The 15,875-nt window shown below is 35.3% G+C and overlaps 1 protein-coding gene across 6 annotated transcripts in view; it reads left to right on the plus strand.

Annotated features, from left to right (window-relative positions):
* The window catches only part of MCTP1 (multiple C2 and transmembrane domain containing 1), a 432,111-nt gene that overhangs the window by 337,796 nt on the left and 78,440 nt on the right, over positions 1-15,875 (plus strand). For 5 of the 6 annotated variants that reach the window (XM_036226011.1, XM_036226013.1, XM_036226012.1 and 2 more), the window contains one exon: positions 2,726-2,845. The exons of the other annotated variant lie outside the window; for it this stretch is intronic. In XM_036226011.1, coding sequence (XP_036081904.1) covers positions 2,726-2,845 — 120 coding nt within the window. The remainder of the gene's footprint in view (positions 1-2,725; positions 2,846-15,875) is intronic. 6 annotated transcript variants of the gene reach the window in all.

Here is a 15,875-nt window from a genome sequence, read left to right on the forward strand (position 1 = left end):
GCTTTCTATTTATTTTTCTATTTATTTTTGTTTAATGTCATAATTTTCAGAGTACATTTTTTAAAAAGACGTTTTCAACATCAGAGGCTCCTTGCTTAGTTACCCAAAAATTATATTCTTAGAGCACATGCAATAGGGAAAGAGACCATTTTTTCCCTGCCAGGACCCATGAACCTAATGTAGTTTCTTCCTTTGTCTTCTATATGATTCTTTATTCTGTGTTCTGGTGCTCATGTTGTGAGGGCATATAAAAAACCAAAGATATTCCTGGGAAGCGTGTCTGTTCTGTTTGCTGCATTTTAAGAAAGTACCTGATGTATTGATTTTTGTGTGGTGAGATGTCCACCATGAAGAATGCCAGAAACCACACCTTGTATATTTGCTCAATAGGTTAAAGATGATTGTAATTGATGATATTTTACAATGCGATCATCTGAGAGCCATCCATGAGGCCAGAACACACCGAGTCAAGTGAATGTCCTCAGAAAAGACAACCATATAGGAAGGTCCAAGAGAAAACACTGTAATTAGACCATAATACACAAGACAGTTCATTACTGCATAGCCAAAATAGAGAATCTTTCTAGTAGTGCAAAGGTACTTCTACCTTATGTGCTTCAGAGAAATTTATTAATAGCATCCCAGGTTATAACTCTGAATACATTTTCCTGAAGTCAGTTGGTTTTATACAGCAGCTCTATAGTACATTTACTAATACAAATAATTAAGACTTCTAGACTTTGGAACCCAGTGTCCACTTATTCCATCATTTAGCAAATATATATTTATTGAACAGCCGTTATGCCTCAAGCACTGTTCTAGGCTCTGAGGATAAAACGGTGACTACCTAAATTTTACAAATAAATGTGTAAAGGATTAGTATGGATTTTAGCCAAAAAGAAATTTCCCTTTTACATGTGTTGATGTCTGTCAGATTTGCTTTAAATCACTTACTGAGTAAAGAATTATGTTTTAAAAACATTTTAATAGACTAAATAGCCATCAATTATAATTTGTATTATATATACATATATCTATATATATACATATATAGATATATGTGTGTATATATATGTATGTAGTGTGTGAATTTCAAAAAATTAAAGGAAAATATTTTTCTGGAAATCTTTCTACTCTTATGATGAAAGAAAAGGTACAGCTCATGTTTCATGCATTGACATATCTGAGATTTTTCTTATTCAGGAACTTGCATCATAGTTACTAGGTAATGCTGTCAAAAATTCATTTCTTGGGTTACTAAACCATTATTTACGGGTTTTGGTGTCCATCTGGGTTATGAATATCAACAAATTCCATAAAATATGCGATTTTCAAAATTTAATGCCACATTTTAAAAAATCCTAATGTTACAGTAGCATCATGTAGTTACTTTAAGTATTAGAGAAGGTATGTTAGAGGTGATTAGGTCTATAGACCTCTGTTTAGAAATGAAAACACTGAGGCAGAGTAACTGTCTTCTGGCCCTCAGGCCAGGGGCCTCTTCAGCACTCTGCAGTTTCATTTTCTCTGCCATCTGAATAGGCTGTACACTTGGCTGAGGTTTTTTAAGAAGACTGCAAACGGCCTGTGTTGCTAGGCCTGACATAAGTGTTCTTAGAGTAAAACCCCTAACTCTTCTAAGCCATCAAATTTATATAGTATTAGTAGGCAGATGACTTTCTAGTTTTCAGTATTAAAACACAAATTAAATGAGGACTTTGGTCGATAATTAGTCAACTTTCTAAGTTTTATAAGGTACTGATATCACTTACACATTATTTTTGAAGCACTTACGGGGTTCTAAGCCATGTGTTAAATCCTTCAAATGTTTCAGTTATTTCTCACAGTCCATTTTACAGAGGGAGAAACTGAAAAGATATGTCAGTGCCAAAGGGTTATAAGGACTGGCTAGCATCAGGAGTAGAATCAGGCTCTGAAATACCAGCTGACTTAACATTACCTTAATTTGGCAGCAGCTGCCACAGACCCGGAGAATTTAGAGGATCTGTCCAGGATTATTAGAGTGGTGGGAAATGCAGATGAATCACACTTTATATCCAATGCTAATTATTTTACAATGCAGATGCTCTTAGAATGGCTGCTTCTGCCAGTTTAGGTGAGTTCTTAATCCAGTATTTGTCTTACAATTTAAAAACATCGTTTAGCTGTTTAATTTCTATGGTAATGGTGCATGTTAAGCCAGCCCTTTTTTATACTTGTAGATAGCAGTGCTTTTATTCATAATGTGAAAATTTTGAGGCTTTCCGGTACAGAATTGGTGTTTGCATCTGCCTATTATGTTTGTTACATTGTGTTATGCAAGTGAGATTTTTCAAAAGTCCCTGATATTAAATAGTGATTTATTCTTTATCATTAAGGCAAATAGGCTGACAATGTAGTGAAGCTCATTTTGCTGTCTTTTTTTTTTTTTTTACTTTATTTTATAGAACCTAACATTAATTTCACTGAAGGAGAAAAATTAAAATTGCCTCGTTGACAATGTAATGTCAGTTTTTCCCTCATAGAAATTAAATAAAGTAAAAATCTTAACTGTGACTTTCCAGGGGTCAAATGTGCTTTTAGAAAAATGCATAACAAGTTCTCAAGGCTTTGTTTTCAAGATAAATCTTTTTGTTCTGAAGCATTTAGTTGTATGTTTAAGATAGTCCATTTAATAAAATTTTGAATTGACTCATCTTTTGTTTCTATCTTCTCTCTCCTCCAGCTCTTTCTCTTTGTTGTCTGGAACTTTGAGCTCTACATGATACCACTCGTTTTGTTGTTACTATTGACATGGAACTACTTCTTGATAATATCAGGGAAAGATAACAGGCAACGTGATACAGTAAGTCTCTAGTTTCTTATTTGTCTATGTTTTTGTTCTTATTCCTAGTCCATCTGACAAGATCAACATTGAATTTGTTTTTACAAACCAGAAATTCTGTCCATAAAGACTTAAGTTTGGAGGAAAGTTTTATCAGTTCAAAACTAATACCACTTTGGTCCTAACATAATAGAAAGTATTCACTATTTTTAACATTACTCATCTTGGTAGGAACTAACATTGGGAGCACACCAAAATATGAGCTATGATTTTTCATTATAAATGGATTGTTCCAAATGATTATTTCTTTTATTCTTCTTATTCATTTTTCTGTCTTACTGAATCCTAGATGAAGACATACTGTCATACAGTTATCAATGATCAGACCAAACGAAATGTATTTTAATTGAAAAATGTCTCTGGTCTGTCATTGGAACATAGGAAGTATTGACAATGGTTATTGGCCTGGAAAAGGACTTACGGTATCTTAATCCAATGAAGATTCACCAAACAACAGCAGATATCCTTCTCTGTGTCAGGGGTGTATTAGGGTACCCGCTCAAGGACAAAGAGGTTTCATTTAACATAGGGAAAAGTTTACTAAACCCACGTTCCTGTCTGGCATTTTTGAAAGTCTTTAGGATGTGTGAGACCACCTTTTCTCTCTCAAAGAGTGTTGAACTGAGAAACAGAAACAAGCTACATTACAATCACATTAGTTGTTCTCCTGCCAACTTTCATTCCCCTTAGATTATCTCAGTGGCTATGCCATTAGCCACAAAGCTTTCTCATATATAAATAAATGGTAAGGGGTGGGGGTGTCTTCTCTAAATAGAACATTTGTAATTTGGTAACTCGATAGATAGCTGTGGACAAGAATTTAAAGATTCGTCAAACATGAGAAGCTATTTGGTAGCTATATATCTTCATCAGATTACATAGATTTTTTTTCACTTTGATTTATAATCAAGACTTTTTGCCAACTGCTGTGACCATAATAATGCAAGAAACAGTTATTTGATCACCAGCTTAATGGTATTATGTAATACTTTATAGTTAGCATCATAATGGGTACATAGGCATACCTGTGCTATTAAAGACATTTCCCTTTTAAATAACACAATAAAAATACACTTTGATAAACAAGCAAAATATACTTCTTCGAAATAATTTTCTTTATCATCATCAAAATAAAATTCCCAATGCACAGCTACCAAGTACATAACAGAGTTGCAAACAGTATACCTGTCTGTCTCAGTAGATTATAAATTTGACAGAGCGGGGGGACTGTGCCCATCTTTGTACTTGCCACTCTCTCTAACATGTGTTTTGCAAATTAGAGGTGTTCAAAACATTTTTTTTAGAAAGTTTAAAAAACCAAACATGAGATTGCTAATAGAGGTTTTAATGGTTAGGCAGTATCAACAGACAAGAAGTTATTATTATTGGCAAGGATTTTATGGATATATTTTTAAATTGAACACTGAGAAACAAGCCCCAAATGCCATAAGTATTGGTGTCATGGGGACTCATAGGTACTTTTGTCAATTAATCCAGGATGTTTTAAGAAAATAGGACTCTCTCAGACAATTGCTTTTTTGTCCCATTTATTTCAGGAAAGTTGTCAAGAGAGAAGAATATCTACTTCTCATTCAGTTGCCTTGAGACAAATTTGTAGATAAGACTATTTGCAAATAGGAAAAAGTGGTACTTTAGTTTCAGCTTTCTAATCCTATAAGGGGGTTAACTTCAACATTTAGTCATTGGTTTGAGTATTCTTAATGAAAAATTCTGAAACTATAGACTTCGTTCGTTACCTTCTCCAGAATATACCTGTCTTGGCTGGAAAGATCCACTTCTAGAGGGGAAATAATACTATCTGATATATCCCCTTGAACTTAAAATTCTCTCAGAATTTTTATAAATTTGAAGGGTTACATATTATGTGAATTTTACTACTTTCTTTCCCCCCCCCCAAAAAAAATATAACTCCGAAATAGTATTTGCCAAATCTTTTAGGCACATCTCTAACAAGATCCCCCTTTTTGTACTTGCCACTCCCCAGCACAGCCCACTGTGAAACATTGTATAGTCTAACGTTCATGGAATGCCAGCTACACTCCATATCTCCCAGGAATTGCCTTGTATTTGCCCAAAACACACATATCCACATATTCTGTTCTTTTGAGGCACCAGAGCAGCAGTCACGACGTTTTATTCAGCTTCTCATTCACTGGTTCAGTTGAGACCTTATGTAACTCTTAAATCCAATTTGTCTAATTATGTGTTTTCTGCCATACCCTGCTGTGCATTTGAACTGATTGCTCTTTTTGAAAAGAAACTTGGATTATACCTTGCTGGTTATAGATTTCATATATATGTGTGTGTGTGTGTGTGTGTGTATGTGTGTTTGTGTATACATACATACACACACATATATACACAAACACATATGTGTATGTACATATACATACATATGTATATATTCAAACATTCATACATGTGTATGTAAATTAAGGAAAGTGTTCATAAGAATTGACATGCTGTGCCTAAGTGACTCTGTACAGTACATAGCCCCAGAAGGATAGTATTTTGCCCTAAGTTTTTATTGGTACCCAAAAAACAATGCAGAATTTTTAAAGCATCTATAAAAACTTTAGGGAATGACCGAAGTGCATTAACCATACTGTTGGCTAATTCCAAATCATAAAAATTTGTGGGTGGATGGGTAGGGTGTGTGTGTGTGTAGAGAGAGAGCGAAGAGAATACAAATGAATATTCTGTCACAAAAAAATCTGTATATTCAGCTGAGAAAATTCATTTAGGATGAAAATTGTTTTAAAAATATAAATCAAAATGACTTGCAGGTTTGTATAGCAAAGAGAGAAAAGAAAATATTTCCATTATATAAGAAATTAAAAGAGAAAAGAAAAATACTGTGAAAGTTGAAAAGTGCATAGATGGGTAAAAATTCCATCTTCAACATAATGGTTGGTAGTTGAAATTAATACTGCAATAGGCAAAGATTTCTTTGTGTGTTTGTTGTTTATTAAGGAGACTTTTATTTCTTGGAGACTTAAGATTACAGAAGCTGAAACCCCCTATCTTTTCCCCGCGATGGTGCCTGCTTTAGTTTAATGATAAAAATGAGATGTAATCCTTGCTGAGTAAGTTTTGCAGCCTTTAACGAGCTGAACACACTGTTAAATGACCCCCGATCTCTTCCTCTGTGACAAGCAAGGGAACATACTTATGTGGAATAAACATGGCTAAAAGAGCCCTTCCTTGACAGAAGAGAACTAGCTCTCAGAGAATGAAAGAAATGGATTGACCAACCAAACCTGGGTATATTCCACTCCCTAAGAGAAGTATCATAATTACTGCGGAAACAGGACATGCAGGGAGTGGCAGAGTGGGTATTAGAATCTGTCAATCTGTCTGAAGTTTGTACTGTATGTCTTAACACCAGTCAGTCCCAGTCCCTTTTGGGGCTATATTTTGGTACCTCCCAGGTCTCCCTGGGTACCTTTAGAGCAAGTTTCTCCCTTCAGTTACAGAAAAGCCAGTGGCACTAACTCTACCATTAAGCAAGCAGATCGATAGAAAACACTTATTTTCCCTACTCTTTCCCCCCCCCCCACCCCCAATATCCTCCTCACCTCTCATTTGGGGAAATGGAGCAGGTATTTATTAAGCCATTTCTATGTATCAGGTATTCTGCTAAGCCTTTTAGAGACATCTCTTTTCTTTATAATAAGTATATCAAGTAAATTCTTCTAAATGGCTTTATCCTTATTTGTAAAATGAGGAAATTCAAAATCAAGGAGGATGAATAATGAACTCCATAGAGTAAGTGTGATGTGAAGCCAGTTCTGCCCTGTTTTAAAACCCCAGGCTGTTTCCATGGTACATTCTTGGGCATGCCTTTCCTAAGGGATCACTCTCTAAGTGTCCAGGTCCTTACGTGTGATACCTCATGGCCTCAAGTTCCTTCTCATGGGGTACCCAATGATCTCTCAAGAATTAGTGCTGTGCACCTTTTTGACCCTAGGTGGCCCCATTAATTTCAGAAACATTTATCACCTGGAGGACAACCTATGCACCCAGGTGAGCATGGGAATAATAAATTAAAGCTGAAAATCCTTCACATAATTAAAGAAAATCTTTGAACATATTTGACATACAGAAATTCTTCAGTATTTTTTAATTACACTTGAAATAAACATTTCTTTTTATTGTAATGGTATTCTTCCCACATTACAATCTCAGTTGCCTAATCAATGGAGGTGTTAAAAGACTGAAGAGCAAGGTAGATCAATGATATCATTCTCTGACTCAGGATCTAACTATGACACAAGTTGAGCCAAAGTCTGCTTGCAAAATGCTTTAGTAAATACTGAAATGTTTTGTTAGCTCCCTCAAATGACAAAGCCCTCAATGCTTCTTTTCCCATTTTGAATATTGTTTCTTGTTCGGTCTGTTCCAGTTAGGCCCAGAGCACTTATCTCTAGAAATAAAGCTTGTAAGGAGAGAATTTGCTTTTTCCTTAAAAAAAAAAAAAAAAAACACGATCAAACAAAAACCAAAAAACCTAATTAAATTTATTGGAGTAACATTGGTTAATAACATTATATAAGTTGCAAGTGTACAATTCTGTAGTACAATGTCTATATATTGCATTGTGTGCACACCACCCAGAATCTAGTCTCCTTCTGTTAGCATATATTTAACCCCCTTTACCCTCTTCATCCTTCCCCTTTCCCCTCTAATAGCCACCATACTGTTGGCTGTGATATGAGTTTGTATATTTTACTTGTTCATTGTTTTCTGTTTTATATATCACATGAATGAAATCATATAGTTCTTCTTCTTTTCCATCAGGCTTATTTCAGTTATCATGATATTCTCAAGATCTATCCATATTATTGTAAATGGCAGTATTTCGTTATTTTTTAATGACTGAATAGTGTTCCATTGTATACATGACTACATCTTCTTTATCCATTCATCTATAGAAGGACGCTTAAATTGTTTCTATGTCTCGCCTACTGTAAATAATGCTGCAGTGAACATAGAAGTACATATATCTTTACAAATAAGTGTTTTCAAATTTTTCAGGTTGATACCAAAGAGGAATTGCTGGGTCATATGGTAGCTCTATTCCTAATTTTGTGAGGGACTCCTATACTGTTTTCCAAAGAGCCTGCACCAATTTACACTTCCAACAGCAATGTACGAGTGTTCCCTTTTTTCCACATCTTCAACACTTGTTATTGTCTTATTGATAGTAGCCATTCTAACAGGTGTTAAATAGTATCTCATTTTGGTTTTAATTTGCATTTCTCTAATAGCTAGTGATGTTGAGCATCTTTCCATATATCTGTTGGCTATCTGTATATCTTCTTGAGAAAAGTGTCTGTTCAGGTCCTCTATCCATTTTTTAATTGGATTGTTTGGGATTTTTTGTTGTTGAGTTTTATGAGTCTTTCTATATTTTGGCTGTTAGCCCCTTATCAGAGGTATTGTTTGCAAATATCTTTTCCCATTTGGTTTGTTGCCTTTTTGTCTGTTTTTTTTTTTTAATTAAATTTATTGCAGTGACGTTGGTTAATAAAATTACATAGGTTACAATTCCATAGTATATCATCTGTATATTGCATTGTGTGTTCACCACCAAAAGTTAAATTTCCTTCACCACCATATATTTAACCCCCTTTACCCTTATCTACTTCCCTCTCCCCCATTCTCTCTGGTACCCACTAAACTGTTGTCCGTGTCCATGAGTTTCTGTTTGTTGTCTTTGTTGCTTTCAGATTTATATCCCACATATAAGTGAAATCTTATGGTTCTTATCTTTTCCTGACTTATTTCACTTAGCATGATAATCTCAGGATCCATCCATTTTGTTGCAGATAGCAGTATTTCATCTTTTATTGTGGTTGAGTAATATTCCATTGTATATATGTACCACATCTTCTTTATCTGATCATCTATCGAAGGATACTTTGGTTGTTTCCATGTCTTGGCCACCATGAATAATGCTGCAGTGAATATCAGGGTGTAAATATCTTTATGAATAAATGGTTTCAGATTTTGGGGGTAAATATTCAGAAGAGAAATTGCTGAGTCATATAGTAATTCCATTATTTTTTTAGTAACCTTCATGCTGTTTACCATAGTGCCTGTACCAATGAACATGTCAGCAATGTATGAGGGTTTCTTTTTCCCACAACCTCTCCAAAACTTGTTATTACTTGTCCTGTTGGTGATAGCCATTCTAATAGGTGTGAGGTGGTTATCTCTTTGTGATTTTGATTTGTATTTCCCTAATATGTCTGTTGGCCATTTGTATGTCTTTTTTGATGGTTTCTGTTGCTGTGCAGGTTTTTTCAGTTCGATGTAGTCCCATTTATTTTTGCTTTTACTTCCCTTGCATTTGGGGTCAAAGACCTCTCTGAGAATAAGGTTCATAAGTTTAAAGCCTATGTTCTCTTCTATGAATTTTATTGTTTGAAATCTTATATTCAAATTTTCAATCCATCTTGTTAATTTTTGTTTATGGTATCAGATGACAGTCTACTTGCATTCTTTCACATGTGGCTTTCCAATTTTCCCAGTATCATTTGTTGAAGAGACTTTTCTTTCTCCATTTTATGTCTTTGGCGCCTTTGTTGAAAATTAGTTATCCATATTTGTTTGGGTTTATTTCTAGGTTCTCAGTTGTGTTCCATTGGTCTGTGTGTCTGGTTTTCAGTCAATGCAATACTGTTTTGATTACTGTAGCTTTGTAGTATAATTTGAAGTCAGGGAGTATAATACCTCTGGCTTTGTTCTTTTTTCCTCAGGATTGTGTCAGCTATTCAGGGTCTTTTGTGGTTCCATACAAATTTGGGGATTTTTTTCTTCTTCTTCTTTTTTTGAAACATGCTATTGGGATTTTAATGTTGATTGCATTAAATCTGTATATTGCTTTAGGTAATATAGTCATTATAATTATGTTAATTCTTCCAATCATGAGCATGAAGTATCTTTTCTTTGTGCCATATTCAGTTTCTTTCAAAAATGTCTTGTAGTTTTCAGTGTATAGATCCTTCATTTCCTATGTTAAGTTTATTCCTAGGTATTTTATCCTTTTTTGTTACAACTGCAAATGGATTGTTTTCTTCACTTTCTCCCCAATATTTTATTGCTAGTATATGGGAATGCAACAGATTTTTGTACATTGATTTTATATCCTGCAGTTTTACTGTATTTGTTTATTGTTTCTAATTGTGTTTCAGTGGAGTCTTTAGGGTTTTCTAAATATGGAATATTATTTGCAAATAGTGACGGTTTTACTTCTTCATTCCCAATTAGATACCTTTTATTCCTTTCTCTTGCTTGATTGCTCTGACTAGGACTTCCAATATTATGTTGAATAACAGTGGCAAGAGTGGCCATCCTGGTTTTGTTCTTGATCTTAAAGGAAAAGTTTTTCACCATGGAGTATTATATTAGCTGCGGCTTTGTCATGTATGGCCTTTATTATTTTGAAGTAATTTTCTTCTATACCTATGTTATTAAGTGTTTTAATTAATTACAAGTGGATGTATTTTGTCAAATGCTTTTCCTGAATCTATTTTTAGGATCATATAATTTTTATCTTTTGTTAATGTGTATATTATGTTAATTGATTTGTGTATGTTGAACCATTTTTGCATCTTTGGAATAAACCTTACTGGATCATGATGTATTATCTTTTAATGTATTGTTGTATTCAATTTGTTAGTATTTTGTTGAGGATATTTGCATCTATGTTCATCATAAATACTAGCCTGTAATTTTCCTTTTTTGTGTTGTCCTTGCTTGGTTTTGGTATCAGAATAATGTTGGCTTCATAAAACGAGTTAAGAAGTATTTCTTCTTCAATTTTTTTTGGAGAATTTAAGGTAAGTGTTAACTCTTTGATAGAATTCACCAGTGAAGCCATCAGGTCATGGACTTTAGTTTTTTGGGAGGTTTTTATTGATCTTTTAATTTCCTTACTGTTGATCAGTCTATTTATATTTTCCAGTGTTTCCTGGTTCAGTCTAAGAAAATTATATGTTTCTAAGAATTTGTCCATTTCTTCCAGGTTATCAAATTTCATATATAGCCTTTTATAGTATTCTTATAGAGTTCTTTGTATTTCTGAGGTGTCCATTGTAACTGCTCTTTCATTTCTGATTTTATTTGATTCTTGAGATAGGCCTATAATGCTATAAAATTCCATCTTACCACTTTTGCTGCCTTCCCCAAATTTTGATATGTCATTTTCATTTGTCTCTATGTATTTTTTGATCTTTTATTTCTACCTGACCCAATAGTTATTCAATAGCCCACTGTTTAATTTCCACATATCTGTGGCTTTTTCAGTGCTCTTGTAGTAGACTTCAGGTTTCATTCCATTATTGTCAGATAATGTTTGGTATTATTATAGTCATATTTACTGAGACTAGTTTTGTCCTTGAGACTATTTCGTGTGCATTTGAGAACAATATATAATCTATTGTTTGGGCATATGAAGTTCTGTAAATACTGATTATACTCATTTAGTAATGTAGTGTATCATTTAAAGCCTATATTTCCTTGTTGACTTTCTATCTGGCTAGTCTCTGTTAATGGGGGTATTTAAGTCCCCTACTATAATTGTATTTGTCAGTTTCTCCCTTTAGGTCTCCTAGTAATTATTTTATATATTTGGTATCCCCAGGTCGGGTGCATATTATTGATAAGTGTTATGTTTTCTTGATTAATTTTCCCCTTTATCATTATAAAAAGTACATCTTGTCTTTTGTTACCATTTTAATCTTGACATATATTTTGTCCGATATAAGCAAAACTATACCCACTTTTCTCTGGATGCCATTTGCTTAGAGTGTTATGTTCCACTCCTTCAATCTGAGTTTGTCTTTTAGCTGAGATGGGCAACATATAGTTGTGTCTTGTTTTTTAACTCATCATGCTACTCCGTACTTTTTAATTGGCGAGTTCAGTACATTTACAATTAGGGTGATTATTGATATAGGAGAACTTACTACTGACATTTTTTCATTTGTTTTCTGGTTTTTCTGTATCTCCATTGTTTCCTTTCTCTTGTGTTTCTGTGTGCTATTTTAGTTTGGTGGTGGTCTATAATTTTTTTTCTGTTTCTTTTTTCTTTTTTTTTTAATTTTATATGTCTTCATTATAGATTTTTATTTTGTGGTTACCATTAGGTTTGTGCAAAAAAAAAAAAAATTCACACATACAATAGTCCTTTTTCTTCTGATTGCAGCTTATCTCCACTCACCTGTGCTAGTTGAGTCCTTTTCCCCTCCCCTTTTATGTTTTTGTCATCTCAAATTATCCCTTTTAATCCTATGCATTCGTTTTCCTGTTGCAGAAGGTATAGTCTTTCTTTGTTTTTACCTCCTTTAACCTTTATGATTAAGTGTTTAATATCCTATACCGAAATAGAGTTGCAGTTTCCTGCTACTGTCTCTCTGGCATCTTATAGTTTTGTATCCTTTTGTCTTTTTGTTTAAGGTAAAAAAGCTCCTTTCAACATTTATTATAATGCAGGTCGTTTGGTGGCAAATTCTCTCACCTTTTATTTGCTTAGAAAAGCCTTTATTTGTCCTTCATATATAAAGGATAACTTTGCTGGCTATATTAATCTTGACTGGTGATTTCTCTCAATTCTATTCTTTCCTAGATTGTATGATTTCTACTGAAAAAATCTGATGATAATCTAATGGGGTTTTCTTGATAAGTTATAATCTTTTTTTCCTTTGAAAATTTCTCTTTTTCTTTAATTTTTTTACAGTTTTAATATGTGTTAAAGAGGTCTTTTGCATTGAGATAACTAGGTTCTGTTAGCTTCTTGGTTTCAAGGGTCTACCTCTTTCCCTAGGTTTGGGAAGTTTTTATTGATTAGTTGTATGAATAGGCTCCCTGTTCCCTTCTTCCACTTTTCTTTTTCTGTTATATTCATTATTCTTATATTGCTATTTCTAATGAGGTCAGATAGTACTTGTAGACTTCTTTCATTTTTTTTTTTAACTCTCAGTTCTCTCCCATCTGAGTCATTTCTGGATTTCTACCCTCAAGATGACTAATTCTTTCCTCCATCTTGTCTATTCTATTTTCAAAGCTTTTTAACTCATTCTTTATCTCATTTATTGAGTTCTTTAGCTCCAGAATTTCTTTTTTTTTTTTTTAATAGTTTCAATCTCTTTGGGAAAGTACTCGTTTTGTTTGTTAATTTTATTCCTGAGCTCATTGAACTGCCTTTCTTAGTTTTCTTGAATCTCATTGAATCTTTTCAGAAGTGCAATCTTAAATTCTGTCATTTAAATCATAGTCTTCCACATCTTTGAGTTTTTTTTCTGGAGACTTTTTGTTTTCTTTCTGAGATACCTTGTTACCTTGGTTATTCATGACATTAGATGGTTTAGTTTTCTGCCTGGGCATCTGAGGGATTGAAATTTTTTTTAAGTACTGTTTTTCGTCGTTGTTGTTTTAACGACTTATGAGGTTGATAAGAAGAGGTCTTTTGTTTTCTAGGAGATGGTGCTATAGTGAATTTTTTTGTTTTCTCTTACCTGCACTGCTGGGACTTCCAGGATCTCAGTAGGATCGTGTTGCCTTGGCCATTGAATATGCCCTATACTCTCTGAGGAGGTGGGCATCCCCTCTGCGACTGGGTCACCTTAGTCTCAGGACACTGCCCCTGTGGTAGGAACATGTCCTGTGATGGTACTCTGGGCCTGTGAGTTCCTGGCACTGCTTTCCTGCAACCAGAAACCACCAGCTGTGCTGTACTATCTGAGATGTCCTAACTGCCTCTGCTGGGTTCCCTGAAGACAGATGGGGACAGAGTGGGTGGAAGAGGATGGGTTCACATGTCTGCAACGTTTTTTCCCACTGGGCTTAGCTATAGTATGTAATGACCACTGAGGTTGGAGTGTTGCTTCTGCCCTTTCATGACCTGTTGAGTGAGGGCTATAATCTGACATCTCTACTACCATGTCTGCTGAGCCAGGTGAGGTATGGGAGGGTGGGGGGTGGATTTGTGAGTCTATGGCTTTGTTTCTTCTTGGTGATGGCTGACACTTTTGAACTACCTCTCTGGCCCCATCGCTTGGCTCTGGTGCAATGTGTTCCAGCCACTCAGGCTGAATTGTTGCTTCAGCCCCTTTGCAACCTGCCAAGTTAGTGCTGTAATCTGACCTTCCACTGCTGCTAGGTCAGTGGGGCCACTGTGAGTGCCAAACAGTATCTGCAGCTCCTGCCTCTCTCCTTCCCCCATCCTCTCTTTCCTGCTTGCTCTGATACATTCACCTTCAGATATCTCAATGTGTGGACCTCTCAGATGTGTTTGTCTGTTGAGCAGGGAACCCATCATTGCATTGTACTTGTCCAATTTGTTATAACTTTAAGATGAGAGACTAAGAAGTCCTCTCGGCTGCCATGCTGCTTATGTCACCCCAAGAATTCTTTGCTGCCGTAAGTGCTGTTAATTAGTTTGCGATGGTCCACCAAATACGAGCCATCAAAGAAACATCTGATTGTTTGACCTGAGTTCTTGTAAATCAAACATTATTATTTTCTCAGCTAGCATTCTTATTCCAAAGAAGTCCATGTGGAATATTTGAATAGGTGAACTATTAAATAAGTGTGATATTTCTAACAGGATCTGAGCTGAGAGGAAAGGACCACATATGCAAAGCACTTTGGATGTATAGTCAGACCCTCTGTACTTCCATCCCAGCTTTATCCTTAACGGAAAGTGACATAGACCACAGCCTCCTGTTTGCATCTCAGTACCAAAAAAGACCACATACTTGCTCTTAACAGAAGCAGCACTGAGTCATACGATCTGTAAACACATCTAAAAATGGATGATCACTCTTTTCTCTTTCCTGCTATTTCAACAGAAATTTTCTCAATTTTTTTCAGAAGGTCACCAGCTTGCAAAAAAAAAAAAGATGGACCATGAAAAGAAGCAGACCTTTAGTTTTCTAAACATGATCACTAGCATAAAAAAAAATAGAAACCAACAGCCAATCAGAAGTCAGTAGAAAAGTTCATCCCCTATGACCCCTGTCAAAGCTGTTCGCCAACTGCTTAGTTGTGCCACAGATGGGTCTCCCCACACACCAATGACCATCACCTCATCAGTCTCTGGACACAGACCAACAGGCTTTTCACATTTTTTCCTCTCTTCTCAGATGCCCTCCTACTCAACAACCACCATCATTCTACCATCCCTTCCCTCTCAGTAGATGACCAGGCCTTCTACTTTGCAGAATTCCCTCAAACTGCAGCCCCTGAAGCCACTGGAATTTGTCCCCAAAATAGGGTTGCCTGTAACCCTATTTTTAGCAAATAAAAATATAGATGCCCGGTTAAATCAGAATTTCAGATAAACAATGGGAGATATTTATACTAAAGCAATATTTATTATTTATCTGAGATTCCAATTTAACTGGATGACCTGTATATTTTCTAGCAACTTTACCCCAAATTGCACCTTGCATTTTTACCTCAAGACATATAGGAAGGTGATAGTTCTAAAATAAAATTCGAACTGTCTCCCTCTGCTACTTTGGTCTTTCCACAACATTTTAAGCATGGCAGAGAAGATTCCACATGAGCGGACCCCAGCCAAACCATAGCTTCAGCTTTATCTTCCCTGTTTGTGTGCGTGCCTTATTTTTTTGTTTTTGAGTGTGGAATATTTAATGAGCAAACGTGAGGGTAGTGGGCAGATGAGAGGAGCTGCAGAAATGAACCTGGCTGTGCGCATGCTCTTTTGTCATCCCTTTCACTCGAAAGCAACCATTCACCACTTGGATGAGGATGAAACCAAGACTTAAGTTATGCCACGTGCAAAGGTTCACACAGCACAGTGGGACCAGAAACCAGTTTCTCCTGGCCCTCAGGCAGGTGTTTTATACCTTTCCTTAATGCACACATTCCACAGGCTCCGGGAAGGCAATGGCTTGGTCCACATTAACATAGTAGGAAGTAAGGAAGAAGGGTGCTT

This window comes from Rousettus aegyptiacus, unplaced genomic scaffold, assembly GCF_014176215.1.
Source record: "Rousettus aegyptiacus isolate mRouAeg1 unplaced genomic scaffold, mRouAeg1.p scaffold_m13_p_8, whole genome shotgun sequence".
In the NCBI taxonomy this organism is placed as follows: Eukaryota; Metazoa; Chordata; class Mammalia; order Chiroptera; family Pteropodidae; genus Rousettus; species Rousettus aegyptiacus.